Source organism: Nerophis ophidion, linkage group LG06 (assembly GCF_033978795.1).
Source record: "Nerophis ophidion isolate RoL-2023_Sa linkage group LG06, RoL_Noph_v1.0, whole genome shotgun sequence".
Classification (NCBI taxonomy): domain Eukaryota; kingdom Metazoa; phylum Chordata; class Actinopteri; order Syngnathiformes; family Syngnathidae; genus Nerophis; species Nerophis ophidion.
The window spans coordinates 2,671,157-2,697,194 of record NC_084616.1 but is presented as its reverse complement, the minus strand read 5'-3'; the positions used below and the strand labels follow the sequence as shown (position 1 = coordinate 2,697,194).

General features: G+C 38.9%; 1 protein-coding gene across 4 annotated transcripts in view; it reads right to left on the bottom strand.

Moving 5' to 3' along the window:
* The window catches only part of abcc4 (ATP binding cassette subfamily C member 4 (PEL blood group)), a 138,616-nt gene that overhangs the window by 80,784 nt on the left and 31,794 nt on the right, over positions 1-26,038 (bottom strand). For 3 of the 4 annotated variants that reach the window (XM_061902455.1, XM_061902456.1, XM_061902454.1), the window contains exons 3-5: positions 10,911-11,031; positions 3,883-4,107; positions 595-684 (exon numbers count right to left, since the gene is read on the bottom strand). In XM_061902455.1, coding sequence (XP_061758439.1) covers positions 595-684; positions 3,883-4,107; positions 10,911-11,031 — 436 coding nt within the window. Of the gene's footprint in view, positions 1-594; positions 685-3,882; positions 4,108-10,910; positions 11,032-17,648; positions 17,790-26,038 lie in introns of those variants that run through there. The other variant, XM_061902457.1, reaches the window with a different exon arrangement.

Genomic DNA, 26,038 nt, shown 5'->3' with positions numbered 1-26,038 from the left:
CCTCCAAACACCACCAGTTGAGTTGATACCAAAATGGATACATGGATGATACAGCAGAGGATTGGGAGAATGTCATGTGGTCAGATGAAACCAAAATAGAACTTTTTGGTATAAACTCAAGTGGTGGTGTTTGGAAGAAGAAGAATACTGAGTTGCATCCCAAGAACACCATACCTACTGTGGAACATGGGGGTGGAAACATCATGCTTTGGGGCTGTTTTTCTGCTAAGGGGACAGGACGATTGATCCGTGTTAAGGAAAGAATGAATGGGGCCATGTATCCTGAGATTTTGAGCCAAAACCTCCTTCCATCAGTGAGAGCCTTGAATGGTTAAACAAATACTTATTTTCCACCATCATTTACAAATAAATTCTTTAAAATTCCTACAATGTGAATTCCTGGATTTATTCCACATTCTGTCTCTCACAGTTGAAGTGTACCTATGATGAAAATGACAGACCTCTGTCATCATTTGAAGTGGGAGAACTTGCACAATCGCTGGCTGACTAAATACTTATTGGCCCCACTGTAAGTAGTAGCACATCAACACACATAACAATGGTCACCACAGTGATGATACATCATAAACATACATCATCAAACCTGTTGACGTCATTTGATAGTAGATTGACAATCTGGCCAGTGGTGGTCTTTCCCATGGCGTGGCTGCTGAGGCACAGAGCCTAGTGAAAGAAACGTACAAATAAAACCAGCATTCACATTACAAACCAAAGCAACTACAAAATGGTGTGCGGAAGCATGGAAATGGAGTGACGAAGCAATGGATGTTTAGTTGGAGCACATTTCAGTTCCGTTCTCACCACTGGAATGTAAGTTGAGTTTTTATTGCACAGTACAGTATGTACAGTATGTGGAGCAGTAAGGGTTCCTGGTTCAATCCACACCTTGTGCCAACCTCGTCACGTCCGTTGTGTCCTGAGCAAGACACTTCTCCCTTGCTCCTGATGGGTGCTGGTTAGCGCCTTGCATGGCAGCTCCTTCCATCAGTGTGTGTATGTGTGTGTGAATGGGTGAATGTGGAAGTAGTGTCAAAGCGCTTTGAGTACATCGAAGGTAGAAAAGCGCTATACAAGTACAACCCATTTATCATTTATTTATAAACGTTTAGACACACATTTTACTCATTTGATGCCTTTTCTTTATTTTCATGACTACCGTATTTCCTTGAATAGCCGCCAGGTATATAGTATGCGCCTGCCTAGAATTACTGCCGGGTCAAACTCGGTTTGCAAAATAATTAGCGCATGCTTAGCATAACCGCCGGCTCAGGATTAACGCCGGGTCACACTCGTTTCGCAAAATATTTTTTTATTAGCGCATGTCTAGACTTTCCGCCGGGTCAAACCCGTTTCGCCAAATAATTAGCATATGCCTAGAATTTCCACCGGGTCAAACTCGTCACGTCACGAGTGACACTTCACCTGTCATCATTTTCAAAATGGAGGAGGCTGATTTCAATCATTTGAAATCGCATAAAGGGAAGAAGATTAAGAGCTATTCAGTAGGATTTAAGTTCCAAGCTATTGAATATGCTAAAAAGAACAGTAAGCAGCTATGTTTTATTAATATGTCGTAGCTGCGTGTGTCAAATATGAGTCATTAAATGACTCCCGCCTCCTGGTGGTAGAGGGCGCTAGTGATCCTTCTTGCGACTACTCGGCTGCAGAAGAAGTGACAACAAGCAGCGATCCTTTATTTTTTCCTCTCGCTTGCACTTTTAACATGGAGGATTACATATCTAAAATAAAACAGTTTTCTAAACTGGACTTTCAATGGAAGCAGGAGGTAATAAAGGAAGATCTCCATCGAGACAGAGAGACTTTTAAAACTGAAGAAAGATAAGGAAGACTTCTATAAACAAGTTATCAATGCTTTTGATCAGAAGGAGCTGCGCATGGACTTCATTTATAAGTAAAGGTAAGACCATAATAACGTTTTTTTTTATTAAATGTGCTTTTTATGAAGGTATCTTTACATCACACTCAAATTTATAAGTGCAGGCCTAAATTTACCGCATGCCTTTGGTAAACGCCGGAGTGAGAAGAGGTTTTAAATTAATTAGCGCCCCGGCGGCAATTCAAGGAAATACGGTATTTACCTTGTAGATTGTCACATCAAAACTAGGAATGAACACTTGTGGGGTTATGTACTTAAAGAAATAACTGAAAACTTGTTCTAGTTCCGTCAAAAGAGCCACCCTTAGTGAAGTGAAGTAAAGTGAATTATATTTATATAGCGCTTTTTCTCTAGTGACTCAAAGCGCTTCACATAGTGAAACCCAATATCTAAGTTACATTTAAACCAGTGTGGGTGGCACTGGGAGCAGGTGGGTCAAGTGTCTTGCCCAAGGACACAACAGCAGTGACTAGGATGGCGGAAGCGGGAATCGAACCTGCAACCCTCAAGTTGCTGGCACGGCCGCTCTACCAACCGAGCTAAACCGCTCTGATTACTGTTTTGCACACTCTTGGCATTCTCTACATGAGCTTCAAGCACACTTGTGAAGTGAAAAGCATTTCAGGTGACTACCTCTTGAAGCTCATCATCTCATGGCTGTCTTGACTTTCGAATCATTTCTATTTGTTTGTGATGTAGTGATTGGAGCACATACTTGCTGCTCACTAAAAACATTCATGAAGTTTGCTTCTTTTATGAATTTATTATGGCTCTACTGAAAATGTGAGGGTCAAAAGTATACGTACAGCAATGTTCATATTTGCTGACATGTCCCTTGGCAAGTTTACCTGCAATAAGACACTTTTGGTAGCCATCCACAAGCTTCTGCTTACATTTTTCACCACAAATGTTGCGCAGTTCAGCTAAATGTGTTGCTTTTCTGACATGGACTTTTTTCTTCAGCATTGTCCACACCTTTAAGTCAGGACTTTGGGAAGGCCATTCTAAAACCTTCATTCTAGCCTGATTTAGCCATTCCTTTACCACTCTTGACGTGTATTTGGGGTCATTGTCCTGTTGGAACACCCAACTGTGCCCAAGACCCAACCTCCTCCCTGATGATTTAGGTAGGTTGTCCTGAACAATTTGGAGGTAATCCTCCTTTTTCATTGTCCCATTTAAAGCAGCAGTTCCATTGGCAGCAAAACAGGCCAAGAGCATAATACTACCACCACCATGCTTGATGGTAGGCATGGTGTTCCTGTGATTAAAGGCCTCACTTTTTCTCCTCCAAACATATTGCTGGGTATTGTGGTCAAACAGCTCCATTTTTGTTTCATCTGACACCACATGGACAAAGATAAGACCTTCTGGAGGAAAGTTCTGTGTAGAAACTACATCTCATGTATCCTTTCCATTTATAATTCATTATTAACGACTGACACATCAACGTATTTCCTTTTACAACAAAAAACATATATTTGGTTTAAGGACAATTTATTGCCATTGAAGCACATAATTTTCTAGAATTAATTTTCGACAATTTGTAGGACGTCATTTATATTTTCTGCTGAATAAAATAAAGTGGTATCATCCGCAAATGAAATGCACCGAAGTAAATGAGAGTAGATTTTTGTTAACATTATCAATAATTTATGTGAGTGTTTTAGTACAGGGTTGCACAAAACGTGGTAAGAACAAGGAACACCTGAACTAACAACACGGTGGCAAAAAGTGGTGGATTCTTTTTGGTATGTTGAGATTAAGCTGTTCTGAGGCCTGAACATACCCGGGAGTTATTAAGGAACAAAGGTCACAGGACAAACTCTTTGTGCTTTGATTCCTTTGCCACACAGATTCTGTGAAAAGGACTTGGCAGATGCCCGAGAGCTGGGCTGCAACATTCCCACGCACACTTGGGTCTCCAGCGGAGACTTTGATCTCTCCTAACAACGCCTACCCACCTTTTTATAGATCATGTGACACATGGCCACTCGGATCTTCATGCCAGCGCGCTGGACGTGGAAGAAGTAGAGGTGGTGCAGCAGCGCCAGGAAGATGGTGCACATAGAAAGCCCGGCTGCGAAGCCGAGGATCCGGTTCAGGGCCTTTTGATCGTTTGGGTCGTATTGCTCGAAAAAGCGTACCAAAACCCCCAGAATGACCGGCTGGACCACTTTTATCGCCTCCTGAATAAAGACAAATGAAGGCAGACATCCTGTAAACCAGTGACTTACTCCTGATATACTACAGCAGAACCTCTATTTACCAAATGTATTGGTTTCGAACTAGGTTCCTAAATCGAACAGTTTGCATAGTGAAGAAAATTTCTCCATAAGAAACAATGTAAATAAGAGTACAGCATTTTTTGGACTATAAGGTGTACTAAAAATCCTTTCATTTTCTCAAACATCAACAGTGCGTCTTATAACCCGGTGCGCCTAATGTACAAAATATTTTTGGTTGTGCTTACCGACCTTATTTGGTACATGGTGTAATGATAAGTGTGTCCAGTAGATGGCAGTCACACATAAGAGATGTGTAGACCACAATGTTGTTAGAATAATTATGTAGAAGTTATCGCACAGCTCTTATGCTTAAAGGCCGTTGCTATAATTATTATCAATTGTGCTGAAGTTGTACTTTTCTATCTGTGCAAAGGCACAACTTGCAATCGTGTCCCGTATCAATCAATCAATCATACATTCCATCCATCATCTTCCGCTTCACTAGTGTCTCAAAGGGCTGCACAAACCACAACAACATCCACAGTAGGGCCCACATAAGGGCAAGGAAAACTCACACCCAGTGGGACGTCGGTGACAATGATGACTATGAGAAACCTTGGAGAGGACCGCATAAGTGGGCAACCCCCCTCTCTAGGAGAATCGAAAGCAATGGATGTCGAGCGGGTCTAACATGATATCGTGAAAGTTCAATCCATAGTGGATCCAACACAACCGTGAGAGTCCAGTCCAAAGTGGATCCAACACAGCAGAGAGAGTCCCGTCCACAGTGGAGCCAGCAGGAAACCACCACAAGCGGAGGCGGATCAGCAGCGAAGGGATGTCCCCAGCCGATACACAGGCGAGGGGTCCATCCTGGGTCCCGGCTCTGTACGAGCGGTCCATCCTGAGTCCCGACTCAGGACAGCCAGCACCTCATCCACGGCCATTGGACCGGACCCCCACCAGTGGGACAGAGGAGAGAAAAAAAAAAAGAAACGGCAGATCAACTTGTCTAAAAAGGGAGTCTATTAAAAGGCTAGAGTATACAGATGAGTTTTAAGGTGAGACTTAAATGCTTCTACTGAGGTAGCATCTCGAACTGTTACCGGGAGGGCATTCCAGAGTACTGGAGCCCGAACGGAAAACGCTCTATAGCCCGCAGACTTTTTTTGAGCTCTAGGAATCACTAATAAGCCGGAGTCTTTTGAAGGCAGATTTCTTGCCGGGACATATGGTACAATACAATCGGCAAGATAGGATGGAGCTAGACCGTGTAGTATTTTATACGTAAGTAGTAAAACCTTAAAGTCAGGGGTCACCAACGTGGTGCCCGCGGGCACCAGGTCGCCCGTAAGGACCAGATGAGTCGCCCGCTGGCCTGTTCTAAAAATAGCTCAAATAGCAGCACTTACCAGTGAGCTGCCTCTATCTTTTAAATTGTATTTATTTACTAGCAAGATGATCTTGCTTTGCTCGGCATTTTTAATTCTAAGAGGGACAAAACTCAAACAAAATTTGAAAATCCAAGAAAATATTTTAAAGATTTGGTCTTCACTTGTTTAAATAAATTCATTTATTTTTTTACTTTGCTTCTTAAAACTTTCAGAAAGACAATTTTAGAGAAAAAATACAACCTTAAAAATGTTTTTAGGGTTTTTAAACACATATACCTTTTTACCTTTTAAATTCCTTCCTCTTCTTTCCTGACAATCAGTTTTCAAGTAATTTTTTTTATTATTATTGTAAAGAATAATAAATACATTTTAATTTAATTCTTCATTTTAGCTTCTATTTTTTCGACGAATATTATTTGTGAAATATTTCTTCAAACTTATGATTTAAATTTTTAAAAAATACTCTGGACAATCTAGAAAATCTGTAGAATCAAATTTAAATCTTATTTCAAAGTCTTTTGAATTTCTTTTAAAATTTTTGTTCTGGAAAATCTAGAAGAAATAATTATTTGTCTTTGTTAGAAATATAACTTGGTCCAATTTGTTATATATTCTAACAAAGTGCAGATTGGATTTTAACATATTTAAAACATGTCATCAAAATTCTAAAATTAATCTTAATCGGGAAAAATTACTAATGATGTTCCATAAATTATTTTTTTCAAAAAGATTCGAATTAGCTAGTTTTTCTATTCATTTTTTTCAGGTGAATTTTGAACTTTAAAGAGTCGAAATTGAAGATAAACTATGTTTCAATTTTTTTTTTTTTTTCCGTGTTTTCTCCTCTTTTAAACCGTTCAATTAACAGTTTTTTTCATTATTCATTCTCTACAAAAAACCTTCCGTAAAAGGGAAAAAAAAGCATGACGGAATGACAGACAGAAATACAATTTTTTTTATATATATAGATTTATTTAATAAAGGTAAATTGAGCAAATTGGCTATTTGAGGCAACTTATTGAAGTGTGTATCAAACTGGTAGGCCTTCGCATTAATCAGTACCCAAGAAGTAGCTCTTGCTTTCAAAAAGGTTGCTGACCCCTGCCTTAAAGTCACATCTTAAGTGCACAGGAAGCCAGTACAGGTATATATGTATGTATATATAGGTATATACAGTAAAGGAATATATATGTATGTATATATGTATATAAAGGTATATATGTATGTATATATGTATATAAAGGTATATACAGTATAGGTATATATGTATGTATATATGTATATAAAGGTATATACAGTATAGGTATATATGTATGTATATATGTATATAAAGGTATATACAGTATAGGTATATATGTATGTATATATGTATATAAAGGTATATACAGTATAGGTATATATGTATGTATATATGTATATAAAGGTATATACAGTATAGGTATATATGTATGTATATATGTATATAAAGGTATATACAGTACAGGCGTAATATGATCAAACTTTCTTGTTCTTGTCAAAAGTCTAGCAGCCGCATTTTGTACCAACTGTAATCTTTTAATGCTAGACATGGGGAGACCCCAAAATAATACGTTACAGTAATCGAGACGAGACGTAACAAACGCATGGATAATGATCTCAGCGTCGTTAGTGGACAAAATGGAGCGAATTTTATCGATATTACGGAGATGAAAGAAGGCCGTTTTAGTAACGCTTTTAATGTGTGACTCAAAGGAGAGAGTTGGGTGGAAGATAATACCCAGATTCTTTACCGAGTCACCTTGTTTTATTATTTGGTTGTCAAATGTTAATGTTGTATTATTAAATTGAGGTCGGTGTCTAGCAGGACCGATAATCAGCATTTCCATTTTTTGGGCGTTGAGTTGCAAAAAGTTAGCGGACATCCATTGTTTAATTTCATTAAGACACGCCTCCAGCTGACTACAATCCGGCATGTTGGTCAGCTTTAGGGGCATGTAGAGTTGGGTGTCATCAGCATAACAGTGAAAGCTAACACCGTATTTGCGTATGATGTCACCTAGCGGCAGCATGTAGATGCTGAAGAGTGCAGGGCCAAGGACTGAACCCTGGGGAACTCCACACGTTACCTTAACGTAGTCCGAGGTCACATTGATATGGGAGACGCACTGCATCCTATCAGTAAGATAAGAGTTAAACCAAGACAGGGCTAAGTCTGACATACCAATTCCTGTTTTGATACGCTCTAATAAAATATTATGATCGACGGTAACGAAAGCAGCGCTAAGATCGAGGAGCAGCAACATAGATGACCCATCAGAATCCATCGTTAGCAATAGATCATTAGTCATTTTTGCGAGGGCTGTCTCCGTGGAGTGATTTGCCCTGAAAACGGATTGAAAGGATTCACATAGATTGTTAGACGCTAAGTGTTCATTTAACTGCTCCGCAACAATTTTTTCGAGGATTTTTGAAATAAAGGGAAGGTGAGACACCGGTCGGTAGTTTACCATGAGGTCAGGATCGAGGTTAGGTCTTTTAAGGAGAGGATGAATAACCGCTTATTTGAATGCTAGGGAAACAGTGCCCGAGGAAAGTGATAAGTTTATAATATTTAGCACTGATGGACCTAATAATACAAAGAGCTCCTTGATAAGTTTCACAGGAAGTGGGTCAAGTAAACATTTTGTTTGTTTTATTCCATTTACACGTTGTAACAATTCTTCTAATGTTATTTCCTCAAAACGAGAGAAACTATTTTGGAGGGCAGTATCCACCGTATATACCATCGTGTCAGTGTTAATAGAACCCAGTTGTAGCTGGGACGCATTGTCTTTAATCTCCTTTCTAATGACTTCAATTTTCCTATTAAAGAATTGCATAAAGTCATCTGCTGAGTGGGTGGAGCTACTGGAAGGGGTCCCTTGTTGGGTTAGCGATGCTACCGTCCTAAACAAAAATTTAGGATCGTTTTTATTAAGGTGGATGAGATTTGAGTAATATTTAGCTTTAGCTAAGTTAAGCATGCGTTTATAAGTTATTAAACCATCACTCCATGCTTGATGGTGCACCTCAAGTTTGGTCGTGCGCCATTTGCGTTCCAGCTTTCTACATAATAATTTCTGAGCTCTAGTTTCTTCTGTATCAGCAGTTTGTTTCCCGTCCCGGCCTGCTGACAGCCGAGGACGGACATAGAGTACCTCATCGCAGATAAAACAGAGACAGGGTGAAATCACGAGTGTCAGTACATTTCCATTCTGAACAATCACATATTGTGTCTACTGGGGCTGCTTGCATTAGCCCTCCCTTCAGAAGCAGCCTCAGTGATATTAACTAGGGACCTCCCGAATAAATAGAGGAGCACTTGGGACTGTACCTTAGAGCCTAGGGTGAAACTGTAACTGAGTGTACAGCCCAATACATCTCTCCTCATGAGCAAAATTTAACTGTCTCTGCCTGATTCCTTCTTCTTGTCTTGTGTAATAATAGAATGGTTGGTGTTTGAACCTGACAAATAAGATTGCAGTAAATAACACCAAAACTTTAAATGTTCCATTGAAAATATAGAACATAACACATAGCACTCAAAAATCTGTCAAAATGTTTTCCGTACGATTTCAGTAAGCTATGAAGCCGCACCACTGGATGGATTGTCGGCGCATTAAACATAGGAGTATTACTATGGTGTGTGTATAAGGTAAGACATATTATGCAAAACCAAATACTCTTACCTTCTGGTACCTGCTAATTTGTATTTGGGTCTGCATTAAGTCCTGAAAATGTGCGCGGGTCCGCCTTTGTAGTCCATGCCAACACCGTAGTTGATTAGCTTCTTTTTGTCTATCTTTTTGTCATGTGACATTCATCCTCCACTGCTGCCATTTCTAATATCAAGTAGTGTTGTTACCTATTTTTCACGGAACCCTTGTGCTTGTTTCCGGATGAGGAGACGCTGCTGCGTGATTGACCTTCGGAAGTAAAGTCTGAATGTCATTAAAACAGCTAGCTCCATCTTTTGACACTTCTTCCACTCCCGTCCTTGCACGCTACACCGCTACAACAAAGATGACAGGGAGAAGACGCTGTCCAAGTGGAGGCACGTAAATAAGACCCGCCCACAAAACAGCACATCCTGAAGAGACTGTCAGAAAGTGACTTGAAGATGTGTAAAACGTCATCTATGCAACATTTTGAGCAAAGAACCACCATTAAATGTTATGTAGACCACAAAGAAGTATTTTACCTTCAGAAAAAATTCCTAATATGACTCCTTTAATGCACCTTATAATACGGTGCGCCTTTTGTATGACAATACACCTGACTAGACCCGCTCATCGGCAGTGCTCGTTATCATCAATCAATCAATGTTTATTCATATAGCCCTAAATCACCAGTGTCTCAAAGGGCTGTACAAGCCACAACTACATCCATGGCTCAGATCCCACATCAGGGCAAGGAAAAACTCAACCCAATGGGACAATGAGAAACCTTGGAGGGGGCCGCAGATGTGGGGACCGCCCACCCCAATGAACGTCAAGTGGATCTAGCATAATAGTGTGAGAGTCCAGTCCATAGTGGATCTAACATAATAGTGAGAGTCCAGTCCATAGTGAATCTAACATAATAGTGTGAGAGTCCAGTCCATAGTGGATCTAACATAATAGTGTGAGAGTCCAGTCCATAGTGGATCTAACATAATAGTGTGTGAGTCCAGTCCATAGTGGATCTAACATAATAGTGTGAGAGTCCAGTCCATAGTGGATCTAAAATAATAGTGTGAGAGTCCAGTCCATAGTGGATCTAACATAATAGTGTGAGAGTCCAGTCCATAGTGGATCTAACATAATAGTGTGAGAGTCCAGTCCATAGTGGATCTAACCTAATAGTGTGAGAGTCCAGTCCATAGTGGATCTAACCTAATAGTGTGAGAGTCCAGTCCATAGTGGATCTAACATAATAGTGTGAGAGTCCAGTCCATAGTGGATCTAACATAATAGTGAGAGTCCAGTCCATAGTGGATCTAACATAATAGTGAGAGTCCAGTCCATAGTGGATCTAACATAATAGTGTGAGAGTCCAGTCCATAGTGGATCTAACCTAATAGTGTGAGAGTCCAGTCCATAGTGGATCTAACCTAATAGTGTGAGAGTCCAGTCCATAGTGGATCTAACATAATAGTGTGAGAGTCCAGTCCATAGTGGATCTAACATAATAGTGAGAGTCCAGTCCATAGTGGATCTAACATAATAGTGAGTCCAGTCCATAGTGGATCTAACATAATAGTGTGAGAGTCCAGTCCATAGTGCAACAAGATGTGTGTAAATGGAGGTTCCACTGTACCAGGGTGATCTGTTTGCTACACTTTGATATCGTTCTGTATTTATCAAGACTGACCTCGACAAGAGTGAAGAATCCCAGCACGGTGTATGACTTCCAGTAACATCTCACGAGGACGCGAGAGAGTCTTGGCTTCCGTAATTCTTTGGTGGCCTGCAGAACCTCCTGATCCCAGTATCTGTGAGAGAAATAGCAAGAGGGTAAACCAGGCAATTTGTCAGGTCAGATGAGGGCAACGTGGTCACATGGTCACCTTTATCTTATCCTATTTTAATTTTCCTGAAGGAATCAATAAAGTACTATCTATTTATATTCATAATCATTTTTTTGTATTCCTCCCATCAACATGCATGTATATGCAACCCCGCCCCCCCATGCGTCGGTTGAGGTGGGCGAGGTCGGGGGGGCGGAGTTTGGTGGTAGCGGGTGTGTATAATGTAGTGTGGAAGAGTTAGGGATGCATGGGATTCTGGGTATTTTTTCTGTTGTGTTTATTATGTTGTGTTACAGTGCGGATGTTCTCCCGAAATGAGTGTGTCATTCTTGTTTGGTGTGGGGTCACAGTGTGGCGCATACTAGTAAGAGTGGTAAAGTTGTTTATATCACAACCCTCAGTGTAACCTGTATGACTGTTGAGCAAGTATGCCTTGCAGTTGGGTAAGTGTAATAATAGAGGCCGCCTACCTTGTGTGATAAGCCGGCACGCAGATGGTATGGTGTCAAAACAGGCCCGACCACATTTTAGAGGACGTTAAAGGGGAACATCACAATTTCAAAAGGGTTAAAAACAATAAAAATCAGTTCCCAGTGGCTTTTTTCAAAATTTTACCGGTCCCGGAATACCCCTAAATAAAGCTTTAAAGTGCCTTATTTTCGCTATCTTGGAAACCACTATCCATTTCCCTGTGACGTCATACAGGGCTGCCAATACAAACAACATGGCGGTTTCCACAGGAAGATATAGCGACATTAGCTCGGATTCAGACTCGGATTTCAGTGGTTTAAGCGATTCAACAGATTACGCATGTATTGAAACAGATGGTCGGAGTATGGAGGCAGATAGAGAAAACGAAATTGAAGAAGAAACTGAAGCTATTGAGCGAATAGCTATTGACGCTATTCGGCCATAGCGTGGGTGTACCTAATGAAGTGGCCCATAGCATGGCTGCCTTATTAGCATCGCCGGTAAAATGTGCGGACCAAACGATCAGGACTTTCGCATCTTGTGACACTGGAGCAACTTAAATCCGTCGATTGGTAAGTGTTTGTTTCGCATTAAATGTGGGTATCTAGTTTCAAATGTACATACAGCTAGCGTAAATAGCATGTTAGCATTGATTAGCTGGCAGTCATGCCGTGACCAAATATGTCTGATTAGCACATAAGTCAACAACATCAACAAAACTCACCTTTGTGATTTCGCTGACTTAATTGTTGCAAATGCATCTGCAGGTTATCCATACATCTCTGTGCCATGTCTGTCTTAGCATCGCCGGTCAAATGTGAAGACACTCTGGTACATTCAATGGGGGTCTGGCGGCAGATTTCTTGCCAGTGGTGCAACTTGAATCCCTCCCTGTTAGTGTTGTTACACCCTCCGACAACACACCCACCAGGCATGATGTCTCCAAGGGTACAAAAAATAGTCGAAAAAACGGAAAATAACAGAGCTGAGACCCGGTGTTTGTAATGTGTTGAAAATGAATATGGTGGGTGCGTTACCTCGGTGACGTCACGTTCTGACATCATCGCTAAAAGACCGATAAAAAGAAAGAAGTTTAATTTGCCAAAATTCACCCGTTTAGAGTTCGGAAATCGGTTAAAAAAATAGATGGTCTTTTTTCTGCACCATCAAGGTATATATTGACGCTTACATAGGTCTGCTGATAATGTTCCCCTTTAAAGGGGAACATTATCACCAAACCTATGTAATTAAACGCCTTTCTTTTTATCGCTCTGGAGGGGATGACGTCAGAATGTGACGTCGCCGAGGTAATACAGCTGCCATTTTCATTTTCAACCCATTGTAAACATCGGGTCTCAGCTCTACTATTTTCCGTTTTTTCGACTATTTTTTTTAATCTTGGAGACATCATGCCTGGTGGGTGTGTTGTCGGAGGGTGTAACAACACTAACAGGGAGGGATTCAAGTTGCACCACTGGCAAGAAATCTGCCACCAGACCCCCATTGAATGTACCAGAGTGTCTTCACATTTGACCGGCGATGCTAAGACGGACATGGCACAGAGATGTATGGATAACCTGCAGATGCATTTGCAACGATAAATTAAACGAAATCACAAAGGTGAGTTTTGTTGATGTTGACTTATGTGCTAATCAGACATATTTGGTGGCGGCGTGACTGCGAGCTAATCATGCTAACATGCTACGCTAATCGATGCTAACATGCTATTTACCGGCGGTGCTAAAGCAGACATGGCACAGAGATGTATGGATAACCTGCAGATGCATTTGTAACGATAAAGTCCCAGAAATCACAAAGGTGAGTTTTGTTGATGTTGACTTATGTGCTAATCAGACATATTTGGTGGCGGCGTGACTGCGAGCTAATCATGCTAACATGCTACGCTAATCGATGCTAACATGCTATTTACCGGCGGTGCTAAAGCAGACATGGCACAGAGATGTATGGATAACCTGCAGATGCATTTGTAACGATAAAGTCCCAGAAATCACAAAGGTGAGTTTTGTTGAAGTTGACTGCCAGCTAATCGATGCTAACATGCTACGCTAATCGATGCTAACATGTTATTTACTGGCGGTGCTAAGGCAGTCATGGCACAGAGATGTATGGATAACCTGCAGATGCATTTGCAACTATATTACGTTTCCTTCCACCCACATTTAATGCGAAACAAACACTTACCAATCGACGGATTTAAGTTGCTCCAGTGTCACAAGATGCGAAAGTCCTGATCGTTTGGTCCGCACACTAACGCAGCTATTCGGCCATGCTATGGCTATAAATAGCGCCAATAGCTATTCGCTCAATAGCTTCAGTTTCTTCTTCAATACTTTCATACTCCAGCCATCTGTTTCAATACATGCGTAATCTGTTGAATCACTTAAACCGCTGAAATCCGAGTCTAAATCCGAGCTAACGTCGCTATATCTTGCTGTGCTATTCGCCATCGTTTGTTTACATTGGCAGCACTGTGTGACGTCACAGGGAAATGGATAGTGGCATCGCAAATAGCGAAAATTAAGCACTTTAAAGCATTTTTTTAGGGATATTCGGAGACCGGTAAAATTTTGAAAAAAACTTCAAAAAATACAACATGCCACTGGGAACTGATTTTTATTGTTTTTAACCCTTTTGGAATTGTGATAATGTTCCCCTTTAAAGGCATTGCCACCTCGGCACGCCCTCAATATTGTTGTCCGGGTGAAAATCGGTGAATGACAACTCCGGGAGATTTCTGGGAGAGGCACTTAAATCTGGAAACCTCCCGGAAAGGCAAGTATGCAGCTGAGCCACATCAGAGTGATCAAAGAGCCACATGCGGCTCCAGAACCACGGGTTGCCGGCACCTGATCTATAGTGTCAAATGTCTCCTTGGTGACCAGTAGGGTTGCAAAGCGGTGGAAAGTTTCCGGTAAATTAAGCTCGGTAAGTTTGGAAATATTTACCATTTTTGGATTATTCATAGTTGGACACCGTCCATGGGAATTAATGGGAATTTATGGGGAATTACAATATATAATGTATTTTTTTTTGTTCTTGTAAAAGACTAATGCAATGCCACACACAGATATAAATAGTCAGCTAAACAATTGGAGTAGTCTTTACAAATATTTGACTGATTCAAGATTCAAGGTTGTTTGTCATATGCACAGTTAAACATTTTGCCATACAATGAAAATCTTACTTTGCTAGTTCACCCTTCAACAAGTCACAAAACTGATGGATAAATGAATAGAAATAGTCTAGATGAATACATGAAGAGTCAATCAGCATGCTAAATCAAACTATAAGCTACATTCTTGTATGACAACAAAATGGCTGGCAGAACAGAGGGCAGAAGAAACTCCACCTTTTCATTTACTATTTCAACTTTACACAACACAAAAAAGGTCAATACGGATTTCTAACGTTGTTAGCATAAATGAATGGGATTTAACATTGAGAAAATTAGCATCACTGCTAACGGAAAAATATTTTGGGCTCATCTGTGTTGTTCTTAAAGATGGCACGCACAGTGGTGACGTGGACACCATACGTGGCGTCAGAACTTGATCATAAGGTTTACATTTCAAGGTGTGTCATTACTCCCGAGGGTGCAGTTTGTTTATTTTCTATCCTGCATACCGATGTTTTTCAACCTTTTCTCTGCCGAGGCACATTTTTTTCCACTGAAACAATTCTGAGGCACGCCACCGGCAGAAAACATTAAGAAATGAAACTCAGCAGCCTATATTGACAATAAAAAAGTCGTTCTCGCAATTGTTTGATATGAATTGCAACCACAACCAAGCATGCATCACTATAGCTCTTGTCTCAAAGTAGGTGTACTGTCACATCACGTCGTGACTTATTTGGTGTTCTCCTGTGTGTTGTGTTTTACTTCTTGTCTTACGCTCCTGTTTTATTGGTGATTGTCATGTCATTTACGGATGTACTTTGTGGACGCCATCTGCTACACACGCAGTAAGTCTTTGCTGTCTTCCAGCATTCTGTTTTTGTTTACTTTGCAGCCAGTTCAGTTTTAATTTTGCATAGCCTTCCCTGAGCTTCAATGCCTTTTCTTAGCGGCACTCGCCTTTTATTTATTTTTTGTTTAAGCATTAGACACCTTTTTTGGGCTTATTGGACCCTAATTAGAATAAAAACTAAGAAACATCTTATGATATGATGTGCTTAGTTCATAAGTACACAAACATGTACTTCATGTTTAAAGACATGCTAATTCTTATTTTTACAATTTTTTTCTTAAATTCCATTGTATGTTATACTCTTCTGACACCACCAGATGGCAGTATAAGTGTCCACATAAGCGGCCATAAGACCCCAATTCAGTAGTGTACACAGCTTTGGAAACAAGAGCTAAAAGGTGTTGTCCACGCATGTGGCCACGAAGCCTTTAGAGCAGGGGTGTCAAACTCATTTTAGATGGGGGGCCACATGGAGAAAAAACTACTCACAAGTGGGCCGGACTGCTAAAATCACAGCACGATAACTTAAAAATAAAAACAACTTCAGATTGTTTTCTTTGTTTAAAAACAAGCACATTCTGAAATTGTACAAATCATATTGGGTTGTTTAACACATGTTGCGGTTAATAGTATTCTCTCCTTATTAGTCCCTATTTATATTTTCTGAATAAATTATGTGATAATGTTCATCAGTGATGGTGGCGTGCCTTAAAGGCACTGCCTTTAGTGTCCTCCTTCACCCGTCGTCATGTCTGCTTTACCTCCGTACAAACAGCATGGCGGCACAGTCGCATAATACATGCGGCTTGTACACACACAAGTGAATGCAACGCATACTTGGTCAACAGCCATACAGGTCACACTGAGGGTGGCCGTATAAACAACTTTAACACTGTTACAAATATGCGCCACACTGTGAACCCACGCCGAACAAGAATGACTAACACATTTCGGGAGAACATCCGCATCGTAACACAACATAAACACAACAGAACAAATACCCAGAATCCTTTGCAGCACAAACTCTTCCGGGACGCTACAATATACGCGCTTACCAAAGGCATGCGGTAAAAGTAAGCATGCGCTAATTATTTTAAAACCTCTTCTCACTTCAGCACTTACCAAAGGCATGAAGTAAAATTTTGAGTGTGATGTAAGGATACCATCATGAAAAGCACATTTAATAAAAACAACTTTATTATGGTCTTACATTTACTGATATAGTCCATGCGCAGCTCCTTCTGATCAAAAGCATCAATAACTTGTTTATAGAAGTCTTCCTTATCTTTCTTCATTTTTAAAAGTCTCTGTCTCGATGGAGATCTTTTATTACCTCCTCCAGCACAAATCACGTCACTCAATTCACTCCTTCTGCAGCCGAGTAGTCGCAAGAAGGATCACTAGCGCCCTCTACCACCAGGAGGCGGGAGTCATTTAATGACTCATATTTGACACACGCAGCTACGGTATTGTGACGGTCTCAAGCCGTCGTCTTGCTGGTTCCCAGGACCACCCAGGGAGGACATGGCTTGAGCAGTTCGACTTTTTTTATTTTTCAATAAAACCTCAGTCCAGGTCGCTCTTCCGCTCCTCCTCGCCGACATTTCAGCGTGCAATGCCTGTCTGTCGGCTCCACAGGTATATTAATAAAACATAGCTGCTTGCTGTTCTTTTTAGCATATTCAATAGCTTGAAACTTAAATCCTACTGAATAGCTCTTAATCTTCTTCCCTTTATGCGATTTCAAATGATTGAAATCAGCCTCCTCCATTTTGAAAAGGATGACAGGGGAAGTGTCACTCGTGACGTCACGAGTTTGACCCGGCGGTAATACTAAGCATGCGCTAATTATTTTTGCAAAGTGAGTTTGACCCGGCAGTAATTCAAGGCAGGCGAATACTATATGCCCGGCGGCAGTTCAAGGAAATACGGTACATCCAACACTGATGATGCCTCGACATCGGCAGTTAGCATTAGCATTAGCATTAGCATTAGCGTGGTCATATTTAAAGCCTTGTCGACTGAAAAGACAAAGATTATAAAAATATACTCTTTCAAACATGTTTAAACAGTACAAAGATAAATTCGGGGGTAAAACTATTTCCATACAAAGACTTGTACCTGAGAAGGGAGATGCTTTAGTTCTACAGACACAAGGACACAACTTGGTTCTGCACACGTCTTGAATGACTGCCAGGAAGTCACGTGTCCTCTAGTATAGTTCCCAGCACGAGGCGCCCCCTGCTGGAGCCGCCCAGTATTACAATGGCTCTTAGTAATGCTGGAATTAAAAAAATAATAACTCCCTATATTACAAATAACAGAGCTTTACTGTTGCCATTAAAGTCCTACTGAAATGAGATGTTCTTATTTAAACGGGGATAGCAGCTCCATTCTATGTCTCATACTTCATCATTTCGCCATATTGCCATATTTTTGCTGAAAGGATTTAGTAGAGAACATCCACGATAAAGTTCGCAACTTTTGGTCGCTAATAAAAAAGCCTTGCCTGTACCGGAAGTAGCAGACAATGTGTGCATGATGTCACAAGTTGTGGAGCTCCTCACATCCGAACATTGTTTACAATCATGGCCACCAGCAGCGAGAGCGATTCGGACCGAGAAAGAGAGGATTTGCCTATTAATTTGAGTGAGGATGAAAGATTCGTGGATGAGGAAAGTGAGAGTGAAGGACTAGAAAAAAATAAAAACAGAGGAGGGCAGTGGGAGCGATTCAGATATTATTAGACACATTTACTAGGATAATTCTGGAAAATGGCTTCACGGTGGAAGAGGGGTTAGTGCGTCTGCCTCACAATACGAAGGTCCTGCAGTCCTGGGTTCAAATCCAGCCTCGGGATCTTTCTGTGTGGAGTTTGCATGTTCTCCCCGTGAATGCGTGGGTTCCCTCCGGGTACTCCGGCTTCCTCCCACTTCCAAAAACATGCACCTGGGGATAGGTTGATTGGCAACACTAAATTGGCCCTAGTGTGTGAATGTGAGTGTGAATGTTGTCTGTCTATCTTGTGTTGGCCCTGCGATGAGGTGGCGACTTGTCCAGGGTGTACCCTGCCTTCCGCCCGATTGTAGCTGAGATAGGCGCCAGCGCCCCCCCGCGACCCTGAAAGGGAATAAGCGGTAGAAAATGGATGGATGGAATTCTGGAAAATCTCTTATCTGCTTATTGTGTTACTAGTGTTTTAGTGAGATTATATAGTCGTACCTGAAGGTCGGAGGGGTGTGGCGATCTCCCGTGTAGGGATGGGCGATATTGCCTTTTTTTAATATCACGATATTTTTAGGCCATATCGCGATATACGATATATATTACGATATTTTGTCTTGGCCTTGAATGAACACTTGGTACATATAATCACAGCAGCATGATGACCCCCCCACACTTGACAAATTACGGTTGTCTGTCCGACATATTCACACTTGAAACTGAACCACCGCCAGACCATGGTAACCCTGCTGTTATTCTTGGGAATTACGTCTTCCTTCATTTGTTACCAGATCCGCAACATTTTTCTCTCGTACGGCTATGTTAGCAGCTAACGTTAGCCACGCCGCTAGCTCTTCGCTGGGCGAGGGCGTGTATGCGACGTATGACATGACAGTATGTGACGTGTGTAAGAAAGTGCGCCTGCTTGTCTGCGAGGAGACACAGGAAAGAGCGAGGAGAGCCTGAAGTGTACGCCCGCAGCTGAAAGTCCTGCGTGAGAACGTATACCCGAATATTACGATATAGTTATTTTCTATATCGCACACAGACAAACCTGCAATATATCGTGTACATCGATATATCGCCCAGCCCTACGCCAGTGTCTCTGAGGGAAGCCACAGAGAAGGCAAGAGAGTCGCAGCTGCCTCTTTGACAGCTGCAGGAGGAACGACACAAGCTCCGCTCATGTCTAGGGTAAAAGCCAACTTATTACCATAATGTTCTCACCGAAACCTGCCGGTTGACATGTGGTAGAGAACCATGTTCGCTTGACCGCTCTGTTCCATAGTAAAGCTTCACCGTCATCTTTAGGGAATGTAAACAAAGAAACACCGGCTGTGTTTGTGTTGCTAAAGGCGGTCACAATACACCGCTTCCCACCTACAGCTTTCTTCTTTGACGTCTCCATTATTAATTGAAAAAATTGCAAAAGATTCAGCAACACAGATGTCCAAATTACTGTGTAATTATGCGATGAAAAGAGACAATTAATAGCCGTGATCTGTACTGGAAGAAAATGTCCGCTACAACCCGTGACGTCACAAACACGCATCATCATACGCATCATTCCGCAATGTTTTCAACAGGATACTTCACGGGAAATCTAAAATTGCAATTTAGTAAACTAAAGCGGCCGTATTGGCATGTGTTGCAATGTTAATATTTCATCATTGATATATAAACTATCAGACTGTGTGGTGGCTAGTAGTGGCTTTCAGTAGGACTTTAACAATACACATATTTAAGTTGCGAATACAAAATGACATTGGAATATAAGTCAAGCGCCTACTCTGCTACATACAATCACTGAATTATACTAACTACATTTGCATCCCATCACATATTTGTCCAAAAATCCTCAGGATGATGCACAATGCAGTGCATATTTATGTTTTTCTACATTTGTTGCACTTTTGAGGGAAAATTATTCTTATCTACAAATTATATTCTATTTAAAGTCCTACTGAAAGCCACTACTAGCGACCACGCAGTCTGATAGTTTATATATCAATGATGAAATATTAACATTGCAACACATGCCAATACGCCCGCTTTAGTTTACTAAATTGCAATTTTAAATTTCCCGCGGAAGTATCCTGCTAAAACGTCGCGGTATGATGATGCGTGTGTGTGATGTCACACATTGTAGAGGACATTTTGTTCCAGCACCGTTCACAGCTATAAGTCGTCTGTTTTTATCGCATGATTCCACAGTGTTCTGGACATCTGTGTTGCTGAATCTTTTGCAATTTGTTCAATGAACAATGGAGACATCAAAGAAGAAAGCTGTAGGTGGGAAGCGGTGTATTGCGGCCGCCTTTAGCAACACAAACACAGCCGGTGTTTCATTGTTTATTGTGGGTTCTTCCGAGGATGTTGTAGTCGTAATGATTTGTGCAGTCCTTTGAGACATTTGTGATTTGGGGCTATATAAATAAACATTGATTGATTGATTGATTGTTTACACTACCGAAAGATGACGGTGAAGCTTCACTATGGAACAGAGCGGTCACGCGAACACGGTTGGATTGGACCACACACACAAAGTACAGTGTATTATGCAGCGATCATTTCGAAAGATCGTGTTTCGAAGAGGGTCCCTTGCGAAGGGCAGAGATGGGCATCGCCACCACCCGTCGACTGGTGTTGAAGAAAGGTGCGGGGCCGACCTTCAGGTTGTACAGGTACGACCATATAATCTCACTACAACACTAGTAACACAATAAGCAAATAAGGGATTTTACAGAATTATCCTAGTAAATTTGTCTAATAACATCTGAATCGCTCCCACTGTATAGTCTTTTTTTCTTCTTCTAGTCCTTTACTCTTACTTTCCTCATCCACAAATCTTTCATCCTCGCTCAAATTAATAGGGATATCGTCGCTTTCTCGGTCCGAATCGCTCTCGCTGCTGGTGGCCATGATTGTAAACAATGTTCAGATGTGAGGAGCTCCACAACCCGTGACGTCACGAGCACATCGTCTGCTACTTCCGGTACAGGCAAGGCTTTTTTATTAGCAAACAAAAGTTGCCAACTTTTTCGTGGATGTTCTCTACTAAATCCTTTCAGCAAAAATATGGCAATATGGTGAAATGATGAAGTATGACACATAGAATGGAGCTGCTATCCCCGTTTAAATAAGAACATCTCATTTCAGTAGGACTTTAATGTGTTGTATGTACATGTTAATATAATGTTGGACCATGAGCTCCTTTGATTAGTTTGGTGTGGTGATATCCACTGGCCTAACATAAGTCATGATCATAGATTCATAAAAGTTCATTTTAATCTACATTCCATAGAGTATTCCTCACATTCTCTTCATGTCTTATTAGGCAATCAGAGTTCAGCTGGCTTGTTGCCAGCGCTGTGTGAATTCTAACACCACAAATAAAAACTATGTCAAATGAATAACTCTTTAAAAGCATTGCAAACAGAATTTATGATGCAACTCTAATAGTAAAATGATGTGGTAAGCAGACAGGAAAGAGAAAGTAATCACATGACCGATTAGCTGCACTTCTAATCTGATTTGAGCGACTAGAGAGTGAGGAAATGTTTCTTCCAAGGCAAACTTTAAATGAGCAACTTTTCCACCACAAAGGGGGCCCAAATATTAACACTGAATTAGTCTTCTTACTCATGATTTCAATCATATTCAATGACTACATCCAACTTAAGTAGAGTTTTACAAATGGTATGAAAACATATGTTAGTTATATTAGCCTACTATCAAAATTACTTTAAGAGTCATATTTAAGTGTTATAATGAAGACAACACATGATGTAAGTGTCTATATTAGTTATATTAGCCTACTATCAAAATTACTTTAAAAGTCTTATATAAGTGTTATAATGAAGACAACACATGATACAAGTGTCTATATTAGTTATATTAGCCTACTATCAAAACGACTTTAAAAGTCTTATATAAGTGTTATAATGAAGACAACACATGATGTAAGTGTCTATATTAGTTATATTAGCCTACTATCAAAATGACTTTAAAAGTCTTATATAAGTGTTATAATGAAGACAACACATGATGTAAGTGTCTATATTAGTTATATTAGCCTACTATCAAAATTACTTTAAAAGTCTTATATAAGTGTTATAATGAAGACAACACATGATACAAGTGTCTATATTAGTTATATTAGCCTACTATCAAAACGACTTTAAAAGTCTTATATAAGTGTTATAATGAAGACAACACATGATGTAAGTGTCTATATTAGTTATATTAGCCTACTATCAAAATGACTTTAAAAGTCTTATATAAGTGTTATAATGAAGACAACACATGATGTAAGTGTCTATATTAGTTATATTAGCCTACTATCAAAATGACTTTAAAAGTCATATATAAGTGTTATAATGAAGACAACACATGATGTAAGTGTCTATATTAGTTATATTAGCCTACTATCAAAATGACTTTAAAAGTCTTATATAAGTGTTATAATGAAGACAACACATGATGTAAGTGTCTATATTAGTTATATTAGCCTACTATCAAAATGACTTTAAAAGTCATATATAAGTGTTATAATGAAGACAACACATGACGTAAGTGTCTATATTAGTTATATTAGCCTACTATCAAAATGACTTTAAAAGTCATATATAAGTGTTATAATGAAGACAACACATGATGTAAGTGTCTATATTAGTTATATTAGCCTACTATCAAAATGATTTTAAAAGCCTTATGTTAATCACAAAAAATATATTTACTGTAACACATAAACCTCAGGTTGATTACAAAATCATTTTTTTAATTATTTGCATTATTGAAGACAACCAATGATTAAGTGTTTATATTAGCTATATTAGCCTACTTCCAAAATGACTTTAAAAGTCTTATATAAGTGTTATAATGAAGACAACACATGACGTAAGTGTCTATATTAGTTATATTAGCCTACTATCAAAATGACTTTTAAAGTCATATATAAGTGTTATAATGAAGACAACACATGATGTAAGTGTCTATATTAGTTATATTAGCCTACTATCAAAATGGCTTTAAAAGTCTTATATAAGTGTTATAATGAAGACAACACATGATGTAAGTGTCTATATTAGTTATATTAGCCTACTATCAAAATGACTTTAAAAGTCATATATAAGTGTTATAATGAAGACAACACATGATGTAAGTGTCTATATTAGTTATATTAGCCTACTATCAAAATTACTTTAAAAGTCTTATATAAGTGTTATAATGAAGACAACACATGATGTAAGTGTCTATATTAGTTATATTAGCCTACTATCAAAATGACTTTAAAAGTCTTATATAAGTGTTATAATGAAGACAACACATGATGTAAGTGTCTATATTAGCTATATTAGCCTACTATCAAAATGACTTTGAAAGTCTTATATAAGTGTTATAATGAAGACAACACATGACGTAAGTGTCTATATTAGTTATATTAGCTTACTATCAAAACTACTTTAAAAGTCTTATATAAGTGTTATAATGAAGGCAACACATGATGTAAGTGTCTATATTAGCTATATGAGCCTACTATCAAAACTACTTTAAAAGTCTTATATAAGTGTTATAATGAATGCAACACATGATTTAAGTCTCTATAGCAGCTGTATCAGCCTACTATCAAAATGACTTTAAAAGTCTTATATAAGTGTTATAATGAAGACAACACATGATGTGTCTATATTAGTTATATTAGCCTACTATCAAACTGACTTTAAAAGTCTTGTATAAGTGTTTATAATGAAGACAACACATGACGTAAGTGTCTATATTAGTTATATTAGCCTACTATCAAAATGACTTTGAAAGTCTTATATAAGTGTTATAATGAAGACAACACATGATGTAAGTGTCTATATTAGTTGTATTAGCCTACTATCAAAATGACTTTAAAAGTCTTATATAAGTGTTATAATGAAGACAACACATGATGTAAGTGTCTATATTAGTTGTATTAGCCTACTATCAAAATGACTTTAAAAGTCTTATATAAGTGTTATAATGAAGACAACACATGATGTAAGTGTCTATATTAGTTATATTAGCCTACTATCAAAATGACTTTAAAAGTCTTATATAAGTGTTATAATGAAGACAACACATGATGTAAGTGTCTATATTAGCTATATTAGCCTACTATCAAAATGACTTTGAAAGTCTTATATAAGTGTTATAATGAAGACAACACATGACGTAAGTGTCTATATTAGTTATATTAGCTTACTATCAAAACTACTTTAAAAGTCTTATATAAGTGTTATAATGAATGCAACACATGATGTAAGTGTCTATATTAGCTATATTAGCCTACTATCAAAACTACTTTAAAAGTCTTATATAAGTGTTATAATGAATGCAACACATGATGTAAGTGTCTATATTAGCTATATTAGCCTACTATCAAAACTACTTTAAAAGTCTTATATAAGTGTTATAATGAATGCAACACATGATTTAAGTCTCTATAGCAGCTGTATCAGCCTACTATCAAAATGACTTTAAAAGTCTTATATAAGTGTTATAATGAAGACAACACATGATGTGTCTATATTAGTTATATTAGCCTACTATCAAACTGACTTTAAAAGTCTTGTATAAGTGTTTATAATGAAGACAACACATGATGTAAGTGTCTATATTAGTTATATTAGCCTACTATCAAAATGACTTTGAAAGTCTTATATAAGTGTTATAATGAAGACAACACATGATGTAAGTGTCTATATTAGTTGTATTAGCCTACTATCAAAATGACTTTAAAAGTCTTATATAAGTGTTATAATGAAGACAACACATGATGTAAGTGTCTATATTAGTTATATTAGCCTACTATCAAAATGACTTTAAAAGTCCTATATAAGTGTTATAATGAAGACAACACATGATGGAAGTGTCTATATTAGTTATATTAGCCTACTATCAAAATGACTTTAAAAGTCCTATATAAGTGTTACAATGAAGACAACACATGATGGAAGTGTCTATATTAGCCTACTATCAAAATGACTTTAAAAGTCTTATGTTAATCACAAAAAATATATAATTATTTAACACATAAACCTCAGGTTGATTACAAAAATAAGTACCATAAATTCCAGACTATAAGGCACTACTTCTTTCCTACGCTTAACCCTGTGGCTTAAAAACTGGCGCAGTCAATTTATGTTGGTTTCTTTTACTGACGGCCATTATGCAAATCTTTTTTTTTTAAAGTAAGCCAAAACACTGAAATGAAAAAGTGTTTGTGCTATGGTGCCATCTTCCAAGCAGGACACTGCAGCAAACTTTATTCATCCACAAGGGAAAGTTGTTCAAAATTGTTCATTCCTCACTCCAAGTCACGTTTTGAAGTTTTACAATATAACTAAAACAATGCTAACTTTCTAAACCGTCCCTTGTGTGATGTCTGTAGGAGAGTTTTCGTGCATATTTGTACACACAACTGTAATTTAATCAAGCTAGCTAACATGCTAACACATTTACAAGTGTAGTACTATTAACTTACAATGACATTCTTTTTTATTGTTTTAGTTTCACAAATTCCTCAGAAAATTCACCAAAACGTCAACGCGGATGTATAGAGTCTGTTCAGCTGACTGACAAGCTAGTGGCTCCATGACGGTGACTTGCATTTTGTTTGATCAGCCGTTTTACTGCCATGTCACAGACACCGTTTGGAACCAAATAAGGTATGTAAATAACCATTTCAAAACTCTTTGTGTATTTTGCAACGTATATATCTGTGACTTAATAGTCTGGTGCAGCTAATATATGGGAAA